Source organism: Sander lucioperca, chromosome 8, assembly GCF_008315115.2.
Source record: "Sander lucioperca isolate FBNREF2018 chromosome 8, SLUC_FBN_1.2, whole genome shotgun sequence".
Lineage (NCBI taxonomy): Eukaryota > Metazoa > Chordata > Actinopteri > Perciformes > Percidae > Sander > Sander lucioperca.
The window spans coordinates 16,419,086-16,444,305 of NC_050180.1; the positions used below are offsets into that span (position 1 = coordinate 16,419,086).

General features: G+C 45.7%; 1 protein-coding gene across 4 annotated transcripts in view; it reads left to right on the top strand.

Moving 5' to 3' along the window:
* The window catches only part of si:dkey-100n23.5 (cyclic AMP receptor-like protein A), a 45,217-nt gene that overhangs the window by 12,780 nt on the left and 7,217 nt on the right, over window positions 1–25,220 (top strand). For 2 of the 4 annotated variants that reach the window (XM_031291939.2, XM_031292224.2), the window contains 6 exons: window positions 760–849; window positions 1,322–1,360; window positions 6,924–7,002; window positions 10,005–10,052; window positions 13,662–13,744; window positions 24,577–24,724. In XM_031291939.2, coding sequence (XP_031147799.1) covers window positions 760–849; window positions 1,322–1,360; window positions 6,924–7,002; window positions 10,005–10,052; window positions 13,662–13,744; window positions 24,577–24,724 — 487 coding nt within the window. The remainder of the gene's footprint in view (window positions 1–759; window positions 850–1,321; window positions 1,361–6,923; window positions 7,003–10,004; window positions 10,053–13,661; window positions 13,745–24,576; window positions 24,725–25,220) is intronic. The other 2 variants (XM_031292069.2, XM_031292140.2) reach the window with 2 other exon arrangements.

Genomic DNA, 25,220 nt, shown 5'->3' on the forward strand with positions numbered 1-25,220 from the left:
CTCTCTTTCTCTGTCTCTCTCTCTCTCTCCCTCTCTCTCTGGATCCATACATTTCCTATGTCTCTTTCCCACACACTCGCACACTGCTGTTTATCAGATGAGGGTAGAGAGGGTAGATACAGTGTGCCCCAGTGAAATCAGAGTGAGAAAGTGTGTACAAGTTGAGAGGGATTAAGTCTGTGTCAGCTGTGTCGCCACCGCTCGATTGACCACACTTGAAACAAGTCAGGGCAGGACACTATTGACCGAGCGACACTGTACGCTCTATAAAGTATTGACACCCACACCGGTGCCCAAGACATGGACGCACGCACGCACACACACACACACACACACACACACACACACACACACACACACAAAGTAGTATTAGCCCCTGCAGGTTTCCTTACCACTTTCCTTTAAAAATAGACTATACGTGCAATAAATTTCAGTTAAGCCAGCTTTGACTGCAAATTTTGTCACTAGCACCTGTCGTGTGAGAATCTGCATCCTGTTTGTGTTTTCGATGCAGACATATCATCTGTAAATCATCTTTGCCATAACTAATAATAGTAATTATTATTTATATTACCATGAGTAATTGGCACTCTGGCTGTATAGGCATTTGTCTGCACCTGAAAAATGACCCCGATGTAAGTGCCAACAAAGGGATGAACTGAAGATGAAAAGAATTGATTTAGTCATAAGTTTTTTTTCTCAGGGGAAAGCTCCCTGGCCTCTGTGCTTATAATGAAATAAATGCCTGCCTTTTATCAGGTCGTACCATCTGATGGCGTGGGGGGTGCCTCTGGTCATGGCCTCTTTGCCACTGCTAAAGGGTTACTATGGACCCGCTGGAGCCTGGTGGTGAGTACTGTATAGCCAACTGTCCTGCTACAGCATAGTATGTTTGGTCAGCAAGCCACTGCAGATTTTCTGTTAAATGTATTTCCTTTTAAGGAGGGCCACAGCACTGGCCTCATTCCAGTTCCAGACAGGCTCCTTCCCTCATAAGATTTTATGTGATCAAAATTGGCAATTATCAGCAAATCTTTAAGCAGTAAAAGGCCCCTTCAGCTTCTCCAGTTCTTGTGGTGAAAGGCATTATTTGTTTGGAGGGTAGTTAAAAGGTGAGGAAGAGGCCGAGGCGAGGAGGCGGTGGAATGAGAATTGGGACAGAGCCCTAATCTCCAGGCTCGGCTCTCTCTTTCCACTCTCGGCTTATTAATAGCTACAGCTGCACAGCTTTTCCCCTACGCAGTCACACAAGTCTCTCTTCCGCTCACGCTCTCCCTTTCCTTTGTAATTCCCTCATCGCTCTCTCTCTCTCTCCCCCCAGCTGGATCACAGACGATCACGTAGCCTGGAGATTTGGGATGTAAGTAGACCCTTTCAGCGCCGGCATCAAAGCTTCCCCCACTGGGGGTGATGAGGAGGAGGAAGGGGGAAGAAAGCTGTCTCTGCGGGGAAATGTGAAGGGTTACTTGTCAGGGGAGCCTGCAGGGTTTTTTACCCCTCTTGGTGTAAGGCCAAGGTGTGTGTGTGTCTGTGTGTGTGTGTGTGTGTGTGTGTGTGTGTGTGTGTGTGTGTGTGTGTGTGTGTGTGTGTGTGTGTGTGTGGGTATGTGTGCGCACATGACGTGTGTGTGCGCACATGTGGGTGTGCCTGTGTCTGCCTCTGCCTTGTCAGATTTAGGGGAGTTGCTACACTGTGTATTTAAGTGTTTAGGACGGCTATGAAGGATTATGCCTGTCTACTGCTTTCTGCAACTGGCCCTAAGTCTGCAAGGGCTCTGCCAATCCCCCAGCACAGACGCCTAGCCACACACACACACACACACACGCGCAAATGCACACAACAACACTTTGCAATGAGCCAAGGTAATCGCGTTGCTGCTCGCAGCATCAGCAGGGAATCAATCTTTCTAAACAAATAAGCATGCACACACACAGACAGACTCACGCACACATGCAGAACAACACATAGCTATCAGCTGCGCTAAACAAGCCTGTGCCTCTTTTATCAGTGCTCCTCTGCTCCCCGGCTCTTTCTAGTTTTCCACGCTGCCGTGGCCCAGGGGGACGAGTTGCTCAGAGGATCAGGGAATCTTCATTAGCTCTAATTACATCAAACCAGACGAGAGATTAGAGGCCAAGGCAGCACCCGTCAAGGAAAAAACACATACACTCAAACACACACACCAGGCTTACAGCGTTCTGGGAAAGACGCGGGAGAGGTTTTAGTATTTAAGGTAAAAAGTGGAAAAGGTCGGAGGGGAGACATACGGGGTACAGTTAGAGAGATGGGGAATTACTCAGCAAGAGAAGAGGGGTAGCATAGCAGGACAGGAAGGAGAGAGGAGAGTGAGAGAAATAAATTGCCCTCGTCTCTGCCCACGCCCCATAGTGTGTCTTCATCAGAGTTCAGCGAAGCGGCGCAGACAGGACAGAGCAGGCGGGGGAGGCTCGGAGGAGGAGGACAGTGTGAAAGGGGATGAAAGAGGAAGGAGAATGAAAAGCAGAGGACAGCGTTTTGTGATGGAGGTGCAGAATTTCAGGGGTTGAGTCAGCAATTGGAAGCAGTCGAGCTTAGCTGAGTCACCGCTCTTAGAGATCCCCATTGGTGTGTATCATGGGCCGCAGTCAGACATGGCACAGAAAAACAGAGAAAATGCCATTCACAAATGAAAGCTTATAATTACAAAGGTGGCTCTAGGGAGGGTAAAGCCGTTCGGTTGGTCCGTCCACCACTTTAATACAGATTGAAATATCTCAACATTGATTGTATTGATTGTCATGGATTTTTGTACATACATCCATGGTCCCTGGAGAATGAATGCTAATGACTTTGTTGATCCACATTTTTGGTTTTTATTGGCATGTCTTGGCCACTATTGGATGGATTGCCACGGCATTTATTACAGATATTTATGGTGTCCAGGGGATGAATTTTAATGACTTAGTATTCAACTGACTTTTCATTTAGCGCCACCAGCAGGTCAAAATTTTCACTTATTCAGTGAAATATCTACTAAATGGATTGACACAAAATTTTGTTTAGACATTCATGGTTCCCAGAAGATGAACGACCTTTTCGGATTTATGTTTGTTTTTTCAAAGTAGAGAGATGCCAGAAAATGAGTGGAGAGAGAGAGATGGGGAATGACAATGAATTGGGGTCACACATTCATGTTCCCCACAGGGTGAATTGTAATAACTTTTTTGACTAAATACCTGCAGACCTAATGATATCAATCAGTCTCAGCTACATTGTGTTTAGTGATAATTAGCAATTTTTAGCATGCTAACACACAACTAAGACAATGAACATTGTAAACATTATACCTGCTAAACATCATTATTTCAAAATCGTCATTGTGAGCATGTTGACGTTTGTAGCATTTAGCTCAGAAGTACAGCCTCACAGAGCCACTGGCATGACTGTAGAATCTTAGTCTTGTTTCCTTTTAACTTTAACATTAGTGCATCTGGTGAGACGCACCCTACACACCCTGCTCTTCCTAGTCTTTGTGTCTCCTCCTCCCTTTCTGTGTCTCGCAGTGTCCTGTCACTGTCTGAGTGGTTAAACAGGTAGATCGTGATCTTTCACCCAGCAGTAGGATCTTGTTTGTCAAAGTTGAGCACTAACCCGCACTGCCAGTTCCCTACAGTACTCTCATCTCCTACCAAGCACATAAACTAAGGATTCTTACATCCAAGCCTCATTCTTCACTTCAGAGTGGTACTGGAGGGAGGGCCCGGCTGAGGCTGAGAGACTGAATCTTGGGCGTCTGTGATAACCTTTTTTTTCTACCAGTTTCAGGCTTCCATCCTGGCTCACTGTTGTCCTCTCAAAACCCCTCTGTGGTTATCTGTCTTTCTATCCATCCTTTCCTAGTCGATCTATATTGGCTGCAGCCTCTTTCTGCTATTCCTTTCATTCTCATTATGACCTTATCCCTCTCCCTGTCTTTTAGTCACCTAATGTTTCTTTCTTATTTCTGCTCCTTCTGGTCCTGACCCACAATCTGACGTCATCCATCCACCTTTCCATCCTCACCTCTAATCTTATCTTCACTTTTATCGTCCCCTGCCCACTCAGTCTTCTCTCTCTCTCTCGATGCCTCTATTTCATTCTCTCTCTCTCTCATTCTTTCCCTCCCGTCTCCCTCTTGCTCTCGCTCTCTCTCCGGGTAGTGCTCAGCTGTAGAGCAGAGCGGACTCTAATGGCAGATCATTATCATGCTAATTAGAGCACTTTGTAGCTGCCGCCCGTCATTCTCTCCCCCTCGCAGCCCCCCACGCTATCGTTAAAAAGCCGCCCCCCACCCCCCCTCGTTTCCCCTCTCCAACAGTCCACCCACCCCCCACCTCGTCTCTCCATCATTACCGGGACGTGCGCTGGCGTAATTGGACGCTGTTTATTCCAGAGAGCAGGTTATTAAATCACACGAGGTGACGCTTGCGCAGGTCTCCCCTGAAACGCTTTCATCATTGTCCCATGCCATTTTTTAACCTGCGTGGATGCGCAAATACAAATGCACTCACACACAGGGTATTCTTTGTATATTGATGTTCCCTACAAGGCGTGAAGTAACACGATGTGTAAAGCAGCCTTTCCCTCCCCCTGTTTCCTGCTACGCCTACCATCTCGGATTCCCCTGCCAATAAAAAGTTTAATTTGATAATGCTCAGTGAGTTATTTTTTCCACCTGCAGGCTTGGAAGACAAGTGTGGACAAAGTTAAATTAGGCCAAGGACCTACTATTTGCCTTATAGATGCTGCTAAAAGTTCAGTTTTTAGCACACATGTCAATTAATTTTCAGGCACAGTGTTGGACATTTATTCCCAATCCATTTTCTTTTGAAATCATGTGGGTCCCTGTATTTATGGGTCAGAGACAAGATTCAGTCTCTCTGTTTTGAATGTCAGTTGAACTTTTTTTTCTTCTGTGGATCACGATTAGGCCTGTGATTTCCCTTGATGTTCTTCCTCTGCTCTACCTAATATGTTTATCACGTAGGGGTATTTGGCCGGCGTCTTCCTGCCTGTGCCAGGTGCTCAGGAGGACTTGGGTGTCGCACAGCACAGTCTCGACTACTCAAGAGTTACTGAGGCTGAACAGAGACGTAGTGGCCAGGAACCTGTCTATCAAAGCAAGACAAAGGCCCGTTTCATGATTACAGGGAGAGGTTGAAACTCCTCTGAGCTTACATCACCTCCCAAGAGGTTGCATAACACAAGGCTTGCCATTCCAACGAATCCATCACCCCCGTTTTCTTTGCTTGTCTCGCTCTCTTTCATCCGCTCAGAAATACCTGACGTGTTATTCTCGCCCGAACCTCCCTTGATTGTCAACCCTTCATTCCATAGGAATGCCATGCATTTCCAGAGTTGTGACTTTGCTGGCGTTATATTTTGTTCTTTGCCTACCTCTCTCTCTACTCACATAAACTGTCTACCTCTCTCTCTACTCCCTTAAACTATGTGCAGTATGGTCCAGAGGCGCAGAGTCAGGCCTGTTCCACTCTGTGCTTTGTATGTAGAACTGTTGGGTCCTCTATGCATCAGCTATGTAGAATAATGCCGTCCAGTGTCCACCAGCGTAACAGTCTTACCTAAACATAAACACTCTTAAATGTGTGGTAGTAAGATTTTTTTTTTTAGGGAGGACATGAAATTACGAATGTTTCATGGTTAAAATAGTAGGGCTGGTCCGAATACCATTTTTTGAGCTTCGAAGCTTCGGTAGTAATGAGCATCGAATATTTGAAGCTTCGGAGAGAGGGGACTGAACATATTATTATCTCTAATAAAGGTAGGAATCTCTATCTGTCATTAACTGCCGTAGCCTATTCACAAGTCACGTTATTTTCCATGAAAATTAAGTGCACATTTTTATCACGTGTAAATGGCGGATAAAAGCAACTCGTTCTACTTACAGAACTCTCAAGCTTGATGTGCTGTTGTGGTAGGCCAGTTTCAAATTGCATATTTGACACTGCCTTTGTCTTGTCCTCACTTAATTTAAAGTTCTCCCACACAGATGAAGTCTTCGGCATTTTTGTCTTCTTTTCGCTGAATCGTGACGGTAATGACGTTCAACTCATGGGCGTTTTAACTGGGGCATGTGACGTGACAAGTCTCCTATATTTCGCAGTAGATTAATTTAGATTGATAATAACAGGTAAAAAGGATAATACATTTTGCAAACTGCGCTGTTCTGCGCTCTAGCCAGAGAATACTCCCGTTGCAGGAACACTTTAGTAGTCCAAGAAGAAGCAAATATATTTATTAAGTATAACGAGGTTGGGTTGTCCATCCTATTAAAATGGCTAGGCTATATAAGAAAATTGTAAAAGAGAGTATTATATTTCGAACATATTCAAGCATGAATGAGAACCGTTTGGAGGGGGATGCCAGGTTGTGCAAAAAAAAAAGTCATTTTCAAATCGAATACCAACCCACCGAACGAATATTCGGGTCCAGCCCTATAAAATAGAGCAGCAGGATAATTTACAGGCTGAATTACAATGATTTTCAAATCAGAACAAGCTTTTGTCCAGATACCAAATCATTTCTAACGATGGTCTTCTCAGATTGCAGTACTGCAGAAGAAATCTTGTTAGATGAGTTTCTCTCTAATCAAATTTAGACAGCCATAATATCTCAACATTGGACACCTAGTATGTTATTACGTCCTGTCAAGGTATAAATTCCATTAGGATATATGACACTCTACTTGTGAATTAGAAATTAATTAAATCCTGGGTGTTTTTCTTTTTCATTTGACATTTTCTTTTGGCCTAAAGAGTATTCCAAACCTCCTGTTGCTGCTCCTAAAACAGGACTACAAGAAGGCCAAAGAAAAACAAACAGGAATGATTTTTTAATAGCATTTGGCATTTTCTTACGACCTGCTCTTGTTTGTTCTTTTGCAGATGGTACGTGCCTCTGTTCAGCCTCATCTTCCTGATGATCTGCTGCTACGCCAGGATCATCTGCGTGGCCAATGCGAGGGTGAGTGCTCAACATGCGTGCAGTCAGCCGCGGCAGCAGCCCAACGACTAGCAATTTAGCTGAATCCAAGTGCATTGTGACCTTTTAGAAAAGTGACATTAGTGAAAGCTGACGTCTCTCAGAAAATAAGACAGGATTGCCGTTTGTGTGTCTCATATTTCTCTACATGGGAGCACTACTGTAAAGATTCTCACAAAAATAGAGGCACGAAAAATTACCCCGAAAGAACTTTCTGTGTGATATATTATTTTAGGGTTAGGAGTGGGTCTAAGGTTAAAATAGAATTAGATTTTGTGTTTTCAATCATTTAGTTTGTCATAGTTGTAGTACAGTTGCTCATTTAAAGGATACATCTGGTTTATTACAACTTGGGTCTTATTTTCATACTTTTGGGGAACAAAACACAATTGTTCAGACAATCGGACAGGTCGTAAACAAGCCAACAGTTTAGCCAGGTTGCAAGTTATTTGATTGGGAGGTAAATCTGAAAGCAAGCAGGTGAATAAATGATGAATGAATTTGAAGAAATCATCATGGCCTCTTAGCACTTGTATTTTTCACTATTTTTCAACATTTCTACAAGCTGTAATGAGCCAGAATTATTCTATAAGGCTACTAATTATTCAGATCACATAACTATTTGTGTGTAGAAAGGACATGTGCATGCATTTGTTTTAGGGGTCTTTTTTCATATACAGGGAGGCAGTAAAAAGTCAGAAACTCTTATTCAAGTATTATGCGTAGTGGCTTCAATTTATTTTGTTAAGCAAAAATGTCCACCGGTCACTTGTTCCAGCTACTCAGAAAAGTCCAATTTTTTTGTAGGTGATTTATTGGTTTACCACTTATTTGATCTCTTCTCCATGTTGGCTCGTAGCTCTGTGTGATTTTCCATTGTAAGGGTGCAGTTGGAGCCCAGAGGCAGCATTCCACACAGTTCACATAGCTTTAATTCCCCTGATCTGACAACACCACACTATGTGGCTGTACTGCCAGTGGAAAGGTGCTGGCAGTAATGTGTTACAACAACAGGTTTGTGGGTTTCGGATGTTTTTCATCAATGGAGAATCAGATTAAAGCCACATCAGACTCACAATAAATTGCCATCGTTAATGTTAGTAGCATTCTTTGTTTGGGTGGCAGAGTGAGTGATGGGGCGGTGAGACAGATTTAAAGATAGTTGGGCTGCAGACGGACGGACAGCAGGTAGCTAAAGGGAAGGGAAAGGAAAAGAGACTACACAGCTCTTTATCATGAATGTGATAAAGAGAATAAATTGAATGTAGCTGGTTTGCAACCTGCATCTCATAACTCATTCAGCTCACAGTATTCAGCTGTCCCTCCCTCAACCTCCGGTCTCGCTCTGTTTCTCTATTTTCCACCTTTCTTGTTTTCCCTCTCCCTCTCTTTTCCTTTTTCACATCTGTCTGTCTCCTTCACTCTTTCTGTGTCTCTATTTCCCCTCATTTTCCCTTTCCCCTCTTTTTCTTTCCTGTCTCTTTCCTCCTTCACTCTGCCGTTTTTCTTTCTCTATCATATTTATGAAGAGCTCAAGCCTTATCTCTTTTCAGCTGCAGGCTGTCTCACTTGAAAGAATTTTAAAAGCTTTGAAAGCAGGGTAGGTGGCGACGCATCGAGGAAAGGGATAAAGAAGAGGAGGCTGAGTGAAGAGAGGTGGGATGTTAGCTGGACAGAGAAGTTTCTCCGCTTTTCAGAGACAGACGGGGGAGAGAGAGGGAGGATTGTGCGTAAAAACGACTTCGTAGCTCATTAGTTTACCAAGTCCAAGCCAGAGTGACTGTGAGCTCATACTAACTAGAGGGATTTGGAAGCTAATGAGTCATTATCAGGCCAGACAGAGAGTTCTGAGAGTGTGGTGGTGTTTGTTTTATTGTTGTGATTTGTACATGCCCACTCCTTCCCTCTTAAGACTCGCGCCGCAACACTTAACTGTCTGAATTGCTCGACTTTCGGTGGCACGGCTTAAAAGAGATTGCAACAAAAGCTGGATACGCACACTAGAGACCTGGCCGAAGCCTAATGATATTCCATTTATTATCAGTGTTTGTTGATGTTGATGAATAGTGGTGCTCTGGAACAAGTTCAGTCTAATGACCAAATGGCTGTTTTTTTCTTTCACTGCACAAACACACCACAGTCACACAGATTTACAATGACAATCACGTCAGCGCAGAGAAACCATGGCAACATTGAGTTAATAAATTGCAGAACAGAAGAGCTGTTAGTGCATATCGTTCATGCCGCCTCTTTGTACGTGCATGTGAAGCTCACACTGGGCCTCCAGAGATTTGTCTATGATGTCTTGGGTTACATAAACCTTCTGGTTTCCTACTGCCCCCCGCCCTATCCCACCATTACTAATCCCAGTCTTCTGCATGGGTGTGTGCGTGCATGTGAGTGTGTGTGTGTGTGTGTGTGTGTTTTCCTGCGTGTGTTTTCCTGCGTGTGTCTGTTGACATTTTCCCTGCATTCCCCCGGGAGAGGAGACAGAGGAAGAGCGAAACGTATTCCCACAGTCTCTCTGGAGATCTGAGATCTGCCATGTTGCTCCACTTTTTTCTTTTTCTTCAACACTTCTTCAAAAAATGCCTTCCCTTTCTCTACAGCCTTTGCCTTTTCTTCTTCTTCTTCCTCATGTCATATATTTTGTGCACTGAAGCTGATCAGTTGTCAGTTTTTTTAGTGAGATGCTGGGAGTGGTCTTAAGTGTCTGTGGCTGTCTTCTGCCTCTAAGCTCTACCCTCTGCTGTGAATTAGGCAATTTTGCAGGGGTGAGAAAGTGGAGGGATTTTGCATTGGTGTGATAGCCAATATGATATTTTTTTCAGGTGGTCACTGCAGGCACTCACCTCTAAACTTCAGGCCACTCCTTTCTAGGAAAAAAAACAACTGATTTAAATGATCATACCACTATTCTGCTTTTATTTGGTCAAAGTAACTGCCCTGACCTTTTCTTTCTGTTTTGTGTCTTTTCTGCACAGATGCAATCATGGTTGGGAACCTTCAACCCAGAGAGAGAGAGACGAAAGGTAATGGCCTGTCTGACCATCACATTTCTCAACACACACACACACACACACACACACACACACACGTACACGCATACACACACAACGTGAGGCTTAGTGTGTGTGCAGGATTAGCTTTTGTGTTAAGGTTATGTAGATGCTGCCCCTAAGTGGCAGATGTAATTACTGCACACTGAACTGGTGTAACCCTGACGAGTGATGTGTGTGCATGAATGTGCAGTGCACACACACACACACACACACACACACACACACTGTTCATGTGGGCTAATTGCTATGTGTAGCACAGAGTGTAAATAAGTCAGCAGTGGTTTTTATCACTCTCTTCGTTTTCTCATATTCCTCTTTCCCAGTGGCTCTCCTCGTTTCCATCTGTTTTTCTGTATGCCTTTCACTTTGCGCTCTCTCTCTTTTTCTTTCCCTCTCTCTTTCATTTTCTCTCTTTTTCTTCCTCCCTCCCTCGTTCTCTCTTACTCTTGTACACCCAGCATGAATAAAGCAGCAAGCCAGGTTCATGGACATGAATATTTATGAGAGTTTATGCACGCGCTGCGATGCTTTAAAACAACAACAGCAGCCTCCCCGATTGTGCTTGCCAAGCCAGCGAGCTCTGGCTCGTGTGTGTGTGTGTGTGTGTGTGTGTGTGTGTGTGTGTGTGTGTATGTGTGTGTGGCAGGTGTAAACTAGAGAAAGCGATTCATGCTGGGTGTCTGAAGACCGCTGGCTCTGGTTATTTCCATTCACTTCTCCACATCTCCCTCCTACTGCGCCTCACATGTTCTCTGTTAGTCAGTGTGTGTGTGTGTGTGTGTGTGTGTGTGTGTGTGTGTGTGTGTGTGTGTGTGTGTGTGTGTGTGTGTGTGCCTGTGTGTGTGCCTGTGTGTGTGCCTGTGTGTGTGCCTCTGTAAGTGTGTATCTGGCTGGAGTGATGACGTACATAACTACTGTTGGCAGTTATCAGGGCCGTCAGTCACCTGGTTGTGACACATCTCTGTGTGTCTCGAGCAATATGGTCTGGTTTGTGGTCATGCACCAGTACACACACACACACACACACACACACACACACACACACACACACACACACACATATACACACACACACACACACACACACACAAAAGCACCACAAGGTCTTGCAGCAGCACAGGTCAGCGGGAGGATATTCAGAAGAGGGTGTTTAAGTCAGGCCGCGCACACACATTTGCACAACTGCACTCACAGCAGCTCAGTCCCATCGGGTAGCAACAAAGCTGGCTGAGCAAACAGTGTGCTGCTTGTTCGTTATCTTCCCAGGATGTTTGTTGACTGATCCACACAAGCTTTGCCTTGAGTCACAATGCCATGTGTCTCTGCTCGTGTTTCTGTATACGTGTGTGTGTGTGTGTGTGTGTGTGTGTGTGTGTGTGTGTGTGTGTGTGTGTGTGTGTGTGTGTGTGTGTGTGTGTGTGTGTGTGTGTGCCCGCATGCGCAACCTTGTTTCTTGGTGAGTGTTACCTTTGCATGTGTGTATCCTCATTTATGTGCCAGTGTTTACTTTTTACATGTCGCCAACATCCTTAGAAACATCCTTAGTATAAGTAAGCTATAAGGACAGTTGGGTTTGTCTCTCAAGCATGACACGGGGCTTTGTCAAAACACATATACCTCCTTTTGTAGGGATCGACTCCCCAGCTGCCAGATAGTGAGTTGCTTTGAGCCCTCAGCATTACTTCTGGCTTCTTGATAGGATGCAATTGGGTTTCAACTGTCCCTAAAAATCTTTGTTTTTGGATTTAAGAAAAACAAATTAGGCAATCAAAGTATTTGAAGGAAGAATTAAGGAAAATAATTAAAATATGGCATTTTAGTTGTCAATAATATATACATAACATAAGAATTTACTAATACGCTCTGAACCTTTTTCCTTAAAAGAATTGATACCTCACATGAGCTCATCATGGTCCCTATGATGGATATTTGTGTTAATACTGCAGCGGATGATTATAGTGTCTCATGGGAAAACATTTCTTTGGAAATTGTATTACATTTTAAATACGTTTTAGTGCTTAATGTTCACCGCAAAAAGACCTTTTTGAAAAGTCCTTGAATTGCATGTACAAGTCTGTTTGGGGAACCTGATGCTATTATTTTATGAGTAGGTTTTTCTCTGCAAGTGAGGGTGAGTGCAGTGGGTGGTGAAGGGGACGGGTTGCTCCTGATAACCATCTGTAATCTAGCGTGCGTCATTAACGTTGGGACCACTGCGTCCGCCGCACATAATTACGGTTTCATTCCCCTCTGCTTCCCGAGCAGCGAAGGGGCCTCTGACACGGGAGGACTGTGATTAAAAACACCAGGCTCCTTAGCCGCGCTCCTCCTCCTTCTTCCACTCCTCCTATTCCACATCCTGTCTCTTGCGCATTGAAATTCCTCAAATGCCTGCCTCTACACCTCACCTAAATTTTTATCTGAGATTACTGGCTCATACACCCGCAAATCTCCTTTTCCACTTAGCATCCTTCAGGCTCCCGGCTTGCCCTTTTCCTCTAACAATGACACATTCATCCCAGCACGCACACACGCGCACGCACGCACACAGACACACACACACACACACACACACACACACACACACACACACAGATGACAATAGGCAGAGCTTGACATGGCCAGTGATGTCAGAGCTTCCCATCATGATAGACATTAATAAGGCTAAGCTTAATGGTTGCCTTTGAGTTTATGCTGTAATAGACTGTTCAGTTGATCACATACAGCCAGCATACGTTACACGGTGGAAACTTGGCTCCTATATTCAATATATTCAACTTGCACGCACACACGCGCACACACACACACACACACACACACACATACATAAGATGAAATACCACCGGGGGGTTCTCGTGATTTTCATTTGAATTGTTTAAAATGCCTGCGTTAGAGCTTGCACGCCTCGGGGTCTTTCTGGTGAGTAATTAATTTCCAGCATGTGGGGGTAGAGACCAGAGCTTGTGGGCCTGCCTGCTGGCTCCAACTATGTGTGTGTTTTAGAGAGAAAGAGAGGTTTTGCGCTGCTACTGTGTCCTAGCCTAAGGGGGGAGGAGAAGAAGGAGGAGGAGGAGGAGGAGGAGGAGGGGGGGGAAAAACAGCACAGCGCAGAAAATCGATCCAGGGGCCGCGCTTCTCAGCCTCTTCCGGGCGCAGGAGTCCTTTTCTCCGGGGAATTAGATAACAGCTTGTAAAAGCTCTCCACCGCCTGGCTCTCCCCCTCCTCGACTTCTAGCTGCTGCCGCATCTCTCTGTCTTCTTGCCTTCCTGCTTTTCTGCTTGTCCACGAGATATTGAATTCATCCTGTTAACATTACGGCATAAGTATTGGCTTCCAGTTTAATTGGAATCCCCTTTTCTTCTCGTAACTGTGTATGAATATTGCGTATTATCAGCAGGTTAATATTTTATTAGGGTTTAATTGGCCTTTGTTGTTTGCCTCAGTGCACTGATCTTTCTTCCAGTTAAGACACGCGCGCGCGCGCGCACACACACACACACACACACACACACACAAGACTGTTAATGTGAGCATTCAGTCTCTCTACATGGGTCAGTAGCCAGTTTTCTCTCCTCCAGGTTTCCTTGGCTGAGGAGATCAAGCCGTTGAAGTGGTATCCTTCTGTTTACCTGCTGGTGTCCATCTTTCCCCTCATCAACAGGTAACACACACACACACACACCTGTATAGCACATAAACTCTGCGCTCCGTTGTTTTATTTGCATGTTGGCTTCACTCTGCTATCTTATCTCTTCTCAACCCGTCACCCCCTCCCTCCCTCACCCTCCTCCCCACTTTGCCTTTCCTGTCCTCCTCCCTTGCTCTCTCTTATCTGAACTCTCAGAAAGCTTCGCTCTCTCTGTAGCATCCCGAACACTAAAGGAGATTGTGTGTGTGTGTGTGTGTGTGTGTGCGTGTGTGTTAGAGGCATAGAGCTTTTTATTGGCTTTTTTAAAACCAGGGCTTCGTCGGCTGAGGGTTGGTGGAACGAGGCGGGTGGTCCAGTAAATGATAACCCCGGTGCTGTTATTACTCCTTCACTCCCTTCCTTCCTCCCTCGCTCTCTCTCTCCCTCTTTCTTTTATTTGCTACCGCTCCCTCCCTCCCCCCCCCTCCACTCGAACCCGGTGTGATTGACAGGTCAGGGTTACTAAGTGATTAGCTGCAGCGGCTCTGCTTGTCGCCACGGCAATGTAGGCGGAGACACAGGTCAATTACAGGGTCAACGTTTCAAAGGCTCCGCTTAAACACTGCCCCCCCCCCCCCCCCACCCCCCTCACCTCACCCTCTCCTCCTCCCTTCACCTCTCTATCCATTCTAGTCCCCTCCTCCTCCCTCCCGTGCCCTAACTGTCGGCTGATGAAGATGACAAACTGCATCCTGTGCAAACCCCAAATCACCCTCCTCTCCTTTCCTCCCTCTCCTCACTTCCCCCTTCCCTCCCTTAATGTCACTTTCTCTTCCTCTTTTTATGCTCAAAACATCTTTGTTATAGCCCCCTTTCATTTCCACACTCTGTCTTTCTACTTCTGTGTTTTGATGTCACCTCCCCACCACCACCTCCTTTTCCTCCACTTTTCCTCCCCTATGCCACACAAAGCCCTCTCTCTCCCCCCTTCTTTTGAGCAAACACGCTCTCGTTCGCTCAGCTCCGCTCCGCCTTTTTCCAGAGAGCGAACGAGGAGAAAACGGGAATGAATTGGTCTCTCGTCGTCGTCCTCCACCACCACCTCCTCCTCCTCCCCCGTTCAGCGGCGCTGGCTGTGTATATCTTCGGCTCCTATTAATTTGTTAGCCTCCCCTCCCTCTTCCCCCCCTTCCCCTACTCACTCACCTCCCTCCCCCTGGCTCATATCCTCCTCCGCCTCCTCCCCTCTTTCTCCATCTCTCCCTCCTTTCTTCCCTCCCCTCTGCTGAGTGCTGGAGTGTGTAAAGTGTTTGTCACGGTGCCGTGCTGATGTCGCTGTGCTCTGTCGTGCGGAAGCAGCGCACGGCAGACAGCCTCGGTGTGTGTGTGTGTGTTTCTCCACGCACGTGTGTGTGTGTAGGCGGCTGGTTTGTTTCGTGTCATGGCGAATGTGCTGTCGCTGCTTGTTGCCGCGTGTGTGCGCACTTGTTTGTCCGCCTCGACTTCAGTGTGTCTTTTTGTGCGCATTCCCGTGTGTTTGTGTATATGTGTGCGTTTTTATTTTGTGTGTACATGCCTAGCGTGTGTGTGTGTGTGTGTGTGTCTGAGTGGGGGATTATTTCTATCTGAGCTCCAAAGCCTCCTAAACAGGGCTTAGAGAGACGGCCCAGGGCAGCAGCTAAAGCCTTCGGGTAGAGCTCTTTCTCTCGCTGTCTCTCTCTCTTTTTCTCCCCCCTTTGCTCGCTCACTCTACATCCAACCCTGCTGCTCTCTCGCTCTCTCTCTGCCTTTTCTCTCTGCCCTGATCCATTGCGTTAATACACAGACACTCCCACACACAAACACACTCTTGTTTTTGGCCCTCATCTGCTACCACACACACAAACACGCACGCACTCATACACACACACACACACACACACACACACACACACACACACACAGACAGACAGTCACACGCCACACACAATTTTAATCTGTTCCAAATGCACACTGGTAAATGTGTTAATTCGACACCAGCTGTTGCGAATTGAAATGGGAAAGCGTTCCTACTTTTTCCTCGCCCGCGCTCTCACACACATGCATGAACGAGTCATTATACATAATTTTACCGCAAGTCTCTCTCTCTCTCTCTCTCTCTCCCCAATTCACTTGCCCTCATTTGGCAACACAAAAGTAGCACCAGACACTCACACCTTCGCACTTATCCCTCCTCCTTCTCCTCCTCTCTCTTTGTCCTTCTTTTCCCTCCCTCTCCGCCACTTCAGTCTCTCTCTCTCAGCTCGTTGTATGTGTGTATGTGCGTGTGGAAGCACTGCCCGGGCACGACTAGAGTTTTCACAGTCTGCTTCTCACATCGCCTCCCCTGTGTGCTTTATGGTGTGGGTGTGTGTTTGTTTACAAGGCTTGTCTAGATTCCTACTGTGCGCGCTTGTATGCCTGTTTGCATAAATAAGCCCTCTCCTCGGAACCTAGCTGCCGATTTCTGTGGCGCATCACAGCTTGATGTGCAAGTGCTCCTCTTGGACAGCCTGCTCCTTGTCTTTTACGATAACTTTTCGCTCTATTTAAACACTTCCCGTCTTTTCCCCTTTTGACACCAGGCGGTCTTTTTTCTCCTCTTCTCTAGAAGCCCTAACCTCCAAAGCAAGGCACGTGACAAAAGAGCTAGTTGCCTTCGAGCAATCAGGGTTACGTGCCCTGCAGAGGGGTGCTTTAGTATGGATGGATTGGCCCTAGCAGCGGGGCTTGAACCGGTGATGTGTCTTTAACCTTGAGTTTACCCTGTCGCTCCAGGAGGCAGCTTGCATCCTCCTAGTTATTTTTGGTTTCCCTCGATGCTGCGTGTGGGTTTTGTGGTGTGTATAGGCCTATACGTGCTTGCAGGGGATTTTTGTATGGGCTCCCTACAGCGCCTAAGTCCCCCCGCCTTTCTCTCGAGGAGATCTGATTTCCCTGCTCCAGGCAAGCAGCGAGAACAAGACGGTGTGTGCGTGCGTCTGTGTGTGCTTCAGTGCGTGTCTGTGCTTTTGTGTGTGTCTGCACTCGCCTGCACACACAACCCGGGCCAGGCAGACCTTCCCCATCTCCGTTCTGCGCTTTGAAAAACGAGGGAGGAAATCTCAGAGCAGCAGTTATTATTCATCCCTCAAAGCAAACGGGGCGGAGGAGGAGGAGGAGGGAGGGAGAGATGGAGGGAGGGAGAAAGAGAGAGCCAAACGGGAGGGATGAAGAGGGGGTAGGGGGGATACATTAACTCTTATCTCACTGTATTCGGCATTCTGCATCCCAGGATGCGCTCTTTCTCTCTCTCTCTCTCTCTCTCTCCCTCTCTCACACTCCTGCTTTCTTTTTCCTTTCTGCACTCCCTTCCTTCCGTTCCTCGCCTCTACGCCTTGCATTCAGCACTAAGGGATGTGTGTTTGTGCCTTAGTGTGTGTAGGCTGATGTGTGGTTTGTACTGTATACCCTAATATCTTTTGTGGTGTATTTTGTTTACTTGAACCATAGAGCTCCTCAGATGCTGAAATGCAGAATGCAATGTTCCAACTCTCATCTTTATTTGTCTCCAAGCCTTTTTTATTTATCTATCTCCTCACATTCAATTTACTGTGTTTACTAAAATAAGTTTTGAGCTTGATATAGCTTGCAGGTATGTGATGTTTTATATATATATATTCGGAGGCAAAACTATCATGATGATCTCTGATCTTTGCAGGAGTGATTTTCCAGGTTTCCATTATTGGGCTCCAGGGGGTCAGGATTAGCTAAATTTGAGTATAATTTTATACACTAGAATTTAGCACATTAAGAGAGCACATAGAATGACTGCTCTAATTGTGTCCTCATTACTCTGATGTTTTCTTGACTGTTATTCACACGCAGATAACAAAAATCCCTGTAAATCAAAGATGTCTGTGGTGTCAGATGTCATGCCCTTTTAACACCCTGATTGCCTGTGTGATAGCTTAGCCACACCAGGCTGTGTGGCCTAGATAATATTTGGGTGGATATTTGACCATGCCTACTGTATGTGCCCATGTGTGTGTGTACTTTTGCGTCTCAGGCAGTGATCGGTGTGTTACTGGAGATGGAGAGCCCCGTAGCCATTTGTCTCCTGTTGAGCAGCAGCAACGCGCTGCTATTCATCCCCATTTAGCGAGACAGAGAGCTGGCCTACAGGGCTGTGTGAAGTGCAAACACACACACAGGGCAGGCATCCACGCCAAGGCTGGACACACGCACACACACACACACACACGCACACACACAGAGGCTCTGGATTTAATATTGTAGTGGACACACACATGTGTGTGTATATATATATATATATATATATATATATATATATATATATATATATATATATATATATATACAAAAATATACATTTGCATGCATGTAAATCACTATGCAGACAAAAAAAATGCTCATATTTAAACACACATAGAATACAGGCACATGTACATCCCCATAAACGTGCAAACATTAACACACATGTACAGGCAAATAAAATATACAAGTCCCTATATACCTACCTATAAGCTATATAGATACATATAGTCTTATATAGACATACAAACTACATACAGGCACATACATTCATAAACATGCATATAGTATACACAAGCACATGCAAAAGCTAAAGGAGAAACTAGATAACCTGCCTCATGCATGCATGTGCACACATTCACAGGCGCATGCAAACACAAACACATACATGCATACACGCATGCACACACACACACACACACACACACACACACACACACACACACACACGCACCCTGCTCCCCCTCCCTCTGCTCTTTCAGGCACGTCTTTAAATATTCATCACTCTGGCTGCTCTGAGAGTGCCGTAAACGCTGCCTCACACTCCAGGGAATCGCTAAAGCCTACTCTATCATCTGCTCTCCCTCCCTCTCTCTCTCTTTCTCTCTTACACACACACACACACACAAGACACACACACTTCTGGCCACAGCCTCTCACAAGCATGAACTCACGTGCAACAACACTCTAAGTCACAGCCAGTGGCATCGCTGGACACACAGACACACAGCGGTACATGAATCGGGGCGCAAGGAAACACATGTCCGGCATTGGACAATGAACTGATTTTGTGCATGTGTGTGTGTATATATATGTGTGTGTGTGTTTACTGGCTGCTCCCAGCACAGAGGGTTGAGTGGTGTTGTGTTCCAGGAAACAGGATGTCTCTTTGTTTGGGTTTTATTCTGTTGGTGAATGTTAGCCGCTTCAGTCCCCAAGGTCTGTGTGTGCCTCTTTGCCTGTTACTGTATGTTTGTGTGTGTACATGCACTTACATGTTTGTATGTGTTTTTGTTTCTGCACAACATGCCTGCCTATTTGTATGTGTGCGTGTGTTTCAGAGTGTTGACAAGTAGTGTGTGCGTGTGCGTGTGTGCATGTGCATCTGTGGGTGGGTGTGAATAATGGGGAGTCATACCCATAAGTGTGACAGTAATCCCCATGTTGACCTGATGATCAAAGTAAATCATTCACATGTCCATATCCATAGAGTACACCATATTCCTGCAGATAGTTCACAAGTATTACAGCTTTATGCACATTTGAGTGGCTGATCACATGTTGTCACTGGACAATGAAAGGCCTGTCCTCTGTCTCTGCTGTCCTAAAGGCTGCCACACATGCCCAATAGACAAGTAAACAACCAACAGAACCTTGTAACCCAGTCAGTGTATCCACAGGTCAGGTTTTCTCCGGATTGAACGTCAATCATTGGGTTTAAGTTCTTTTAAAAAATGTTTAGCTATTTATAACTTTGTTCCTTAAAGTTGTTGCGAGTTAAAACTGCACACATCTGATCATGCTTTGAAGGATTTGGATTCAATAAGTGGGTTCTATTTGGTTTAAATTCGATAAAGGGTTATCGTGCCCTAAAGTATCATAAAGCATAATTAGACTTTAATGAACTCTGGCAATTTCTAGTTATTGTTTCCTAGTGTCTCTTTGTGGAAAATATTTATCTTTTTTTATTTTGGTGTTAAAATTGATATCTCTAATTGGACCTAAATTTAATTTTAGGTGCATTAAAATTGTCGTAATAACCCTAAAAGCTGGTAAGCTGTACAGTGAGTATCACCACAGGTGGTCATACTTTTTTAAATTCTACTATACTACTACTACTATATAAATCCTCCCAATACAGTGCACCATAGTAGCAGTGATTTATTCTCAGAAATGAATTATCCCTTTTAGTCAGAGCACTAGGGCCTTGTTATGGCACTGCAAAGCATGTGATTCGTCTGGAGGAAAAATAAACAAAAAAGAAGTCAGGCAGAGGAAGAAGTGCGGTCAGGATCAGGATGACTTCTCTGTCTGGCTGCCCTCCACTCTTGGAAGGGAGTTTCTGTCCAAGCAGGTCACAGTACGCTTCTCTCACAGCTCTGAGGATGTTCGGCACAACAATTAAGAGGCAGACAAAAAGGTGAACTCTGATGGAAGGAGGAGGGAAATTGATGGTTGGAAAGTGGTATAGACTGGCAGGGTGGGATATTGGAAGAGATAGGGAGAGGCAGCGGTTGAAGGCTTTTGCACAGAATCTGGAGGGTGAGAGAGAGAGAGAGAGAGACAGGTTCAAAGAGTGACTGACAGTATGATAGATGGAAGGTCTGAATAAGTGAGCAGGGCTCGGAGACGCTGTGCGAGTACTAATGATTGACTTCATGCTTACAGGTGGCAGCAGGCTTCCACTGAAAGCTAGATATGTCTACTTCTGTGTGTATTAGCGTGTAAGTGTGTTTATTGTTGTTGACCATTTGCTCCTGAGTCATACAGTATACACAATATCATCCCTGTTGTCCAACACCAGTCAGCCAACTGTGAGACTCGCTCGACTGCGCCGCACACACAAACCCCGACAAACACACACACAGCAGCTCAGCCAGGCATCGCCCGCAGCCACACTCTCCTTCCCACCACTGCCTCCCTCATTCATCTTTCATTAGCCCAGCTCACACAGGAGAAACAGCCCCCCTCATCCCCCTCATCCTCCACGCGCCTCCATCCGTCTCTTCATCTCTCCCTTCTCTCTCTATCTAACCTCCTCGCCTTTTTTCCCCCTCTCGTCTTATCTTGGTTTCTCTCGCACGTAATCTCTTTTGTTTGTCTCGCTTATGTCTTGCAATCTGTCTTTTTGAATGTCTCTCCACCACCTCTTCCTCGCTCTCTGCCTCCTCTGCTTTTTGGTCTTTTCCATTTAGCCTCACGCCTTCAGCCCTTTTCCCTCCTCTTCCTCCTCCATTGCTCTCGGCCTTCGTTCCCCTTCGCAGCCTCACTCTTGCACATTCTCACCTCTTTATCGTGTTCTCCTTTCCTCTTCCACTCTCCCTCTCTCCTTCCTGTGTGGTGCTGTTTCTCTGACACTCGTCTCGCCCCCTCCCCTCTTCCTGTCTCTCTCTCTCTTGCCTGCTCTTTCTTTCGTCCTTTCATTTCGCTCTCCGTCTCTCCCTCGATGGAGAGGAAAGGCTCTTGCCTCTAATTGCGGCTGTTCCGTTGCCATGGCGCGTGTTGCTCGGCACTGCGAGGTGCTCTCTGTGTGTGTGTGTGTGTGTGTGTGTGTGTGTGTGTGTGTGTGTGTGTGTGTGTGTGTGTGTGGTGTGTGTGTGGCAGGCAGATGATTGCTTGCTGCCAGCTCTCGTTTCCCGGACGCCGATCGCATTTCTTTGCGGCTGCAGGAAGAAAAAAAAATGAGACGCCAGGAATAGCCCCCCTTCACGCAGACCCACTCACTCTCACCGCTGCGCTGTCAGAGAAACACACAGAAACACACACAGGCAGACGCTCACACAAACACACATCGATTGCATTTCCTCTCCACCTGACATCCTCAATGCATATGACCTAAGTTATACTGTATGTACACACCTCTACGCACATGCACAGGCAGTGTTGTGTGTTTATGCATGGCCATTTGTGTCCGACTTTCTCGTGTGCATGTATGTGTGTGTGTGTGTGTGTGTGTGTGTGTGTGTGTGTGTGTGTTTCCTGTGTCTCTAAGGAGGTTGTGTGGGGACTCCTGATTTATTTCACCTTTAATGGGAAGTGAAATGAATGTGAGCAGCAGCTGGTCTGGTCCTCAGAGATACAGCAGTAGGCTAACCCAGAAAATAGGCAGCGTCGCTCTGAAATGGTCCTTACTCCGACAAGTGCCAGGACACGCCACTCTACGCTCCACTAGCTGCACTCTTTGCTTTATTTTAGGCTGCATTTAGGCATTTAGTTGACACCATTACCCAAAAAGACCAACAGCAGTTCTCATTACAGGTTGATCCGCAACCTTCACCAACCCAACTTGTGGTTTCTTCCCTGTCACAACTTTGTAAAGGGTAGTTGGAAGGTAAATGGAGACAGATTAGTAGCAAATAAACCTTGCAACCTTGTGCTGCAAAAGAGGATCAGAGAGGATTATAACCAGATTTGTGGACGAATCTCCATAATCATCTTCTGTGCTGTTCACCTGCAGTTCTCACTGGGTTTTAAAGGGGAAAAGAAATGATCATAATGATGTGCTTGCTTAGTTTGACAACGTAAAAGTGCCTCTAACCTGTAATTTCAAGGTGCAACATTTTTGACATTCACAGAAAACTTGGGCAAAAAAAACAAACATTTACCAAAACTGAAGTCATCCAAAGTCATGTCGGAATGTTTGGTCAATTCAACTATGTCGCGCGATCTGAGGGTGCACCTCATTCAGTGCAAGATTATGCATCACTTCTATTGGACTCCCTCCAGATTGTTTAGAATTGGTCTGAAAGACACACCGACTTGTTGGAAATGTAAGAGAGTGAACGGCCAATTACTTCATGTCCTATGGTCCTGTGATAAGGTCCAGGAATTTTGGTCCGGGATACATGATAACCTATGTCAGATTGCAGAGACCCAGGTTCCATTCAGCCCAAGATTATTTGTTCTGGGAGATGGGTCAGTCCTAAACAGAATAGATAAGCACCATTTTGACCTGTATGACTAACGTTACTGCCAGCCAAAGAAGAGAAGAAATCCTATACCAAAGCACAATTTCCTAAAAAAAAATGCTGTTCCAAGAGTGGAGAGCTGCAGACAGAGCGATGATAAGCTAATGCTATTAGCTTAAGTTACTCTGACACTAGACACTAGTCTATATCCACGACGTTCCACTTCCGGGATTGGGACTCTTTTCAGCCGGGTGTCCGATACCTTCCACTTTCTTTGTGTTGGAATTTCAAACTCCGATGTATTTGTGAGGACTATGGTTAACGGCTCCTCAGATCTCTGCATGGTAAATCGAGACAGCTAGCTAGACTAGCTGTTGAATCTGAGTTTTCTGTTGCACGACTGAAGCAACCGTTGAACATACACGTTCCACCAAAACAAGTTCCTTCCCGAGGCTATTTTGCAGCGGCACCGTGGCTCTGTCCGGCACTTAGCGCCGCCCATGGCGATTGTGATTGGTTTAAAGAAATGCCAATAAACCAGAGCATGTTTTTCTCCCATCACGGAATGCTGTGTGGACTCGCCAGACCTTCCTCTGCAGCGCTGTGGAAAGAGAGTGTAAGAGATAAGCATGGTGCACAATGATGTCACACTATTGGCAACACTGTTGTGAAATGAATATGGGGAGAAAAGTTCAAAACAACAGTTGTGCTGTTACCAATGATTTCAACAAAATCATTATAATTTTAGTAACTGGAGATTCTCATCCTCTGACTGTCAGTCATGAAGAGATGAGTGACTGTGGTGTCTTATGTAACTCCTTGTAACCACAATACCACAGTGTTTTTTTCTTTTCCTCAAATGGTTGGTTTTGTATCTTCCTTCCCTACGGGGCACAAGTAGCTTGGGGATGAATTTTCCGACCCCGAGGTCAACCAACACCGCTACTTAGTTCACTCTGCACACCCAACCCAGGACCACCGCACACAGGGAAAACGCTGTGAGCTGTGTGTGGTTTGATTCTCTCGCTAATAGATCAATAAAAGACATTAGCGGCAGGCTAACCCGACGAGCAGCGCTAATACAGGGTTAATCCAGGGTTAATGGCTGAGCGGCATTGTTCTCGGAGGCACCCATTAGTTTGCAGCCACACCACACAATATCAGGTTCTCCTTCTAGTCATGCCCCAGGCTCCCAGAGAGATAGGCACAGGGAGGGGAATTGAAAAGAATCGAGGATCACCCTCATGAGTCAAGATGAAAGTGAGTAACCCAGACAGATGAAACCGAATGCAAAGAAATGGGAGAGATATCGTAAGGGGGGAGGCAATGTGTAGGAAACGTGCATGGAATGAAAAAGAAGGAGAAGATTGGATGGTGAAATTGTGGTCAGGAGAAGCAGGAAACTGAGAAGAGAGAAAGGGGAGAGATGCAGAGGAAGGGAGTTGAGCACTACACTTCTCCCTGTCCTTGTAAAGTGCTGCGTGCTGTCGAGGCGGCAGCCAAGAATGTGTCAGCCCAGCCGTCTCACGCTGCCTAATGGGCTCTTAAACGCTGATATAAAGCTCACTCGCTCTTTCGCCCTCCCCTTTTCCTCTCTCTCCCCCTTTCTTTTTCTGCCTCTGCTGCTCGCTCTCATTACCTCTTGTTCTCACCCTGTCCCTCAGTCTGTCACTCACTTGTCCTCTCCCTCTCTTTCTCCCTCTTTCTGTCTATCAACCATCTCATTCTCTGTCTTTCCCCTTTTTTCCTGTTGCTGCCTCTCTACTCCTTCTGACTTCTCCTTCAGTCACTCCACCCTCACCCCTGAAGCTCTAATGCAGGTTGTCTCTATATTTACAACTTTTTTATGGATGAACTCAGTACTTCTGTTTCTCTCTCATTTTTCCCCCCCCTCTTCTCCAACAGGCTCCATAATGCCTTCTACCCACAGGATCCATCCTTCTCGCTCACTCTGTTGCACGTCCTGTCAGCACCACTCCACGGCTTGGCCAATGCCTTTGTTTTTGGTCTGGATAGGGATTGGTGGAGCCTACTGAACCCTACTGGCATGCAGGTACAGCAGCTGCACATACACATCTATAGCCCCATTCAGACATGCAAATCAGTATGTAAATGTGTTTGGAAAATAACTTATTGATCATGTCTGAATACGTCATTTTACCAAGTCATTTTTATGTAAAAGTTGCTTTGCCAATCTGACTAGGTCAGACCTGGTAACATTTCCGTAACACTTCCATTTACACTATGGAGATATTTGTTTGACAACAACACTAATAGCAAATTCACACCAAGAATATTTGCGTCGCGTCATTCACGCCTTCCCTCTTTTTGCATCTTTGCATTGATTTTGTATGTCATCGCGCTGCTGAAAACGCCTCGGTGGGAAGGCACCATAAGAGTCTACAGCCACGATTGACAGAAAATGAATTGACAACAAACTTGATAAGTAGTAATTTGTCAAGTAAAAATGCCACCCGTGTGAATATTGCTAATTTTCTAGTTTTATACGATCCGATTTATATGATCTGATTCACTATTTTCTGACAGTT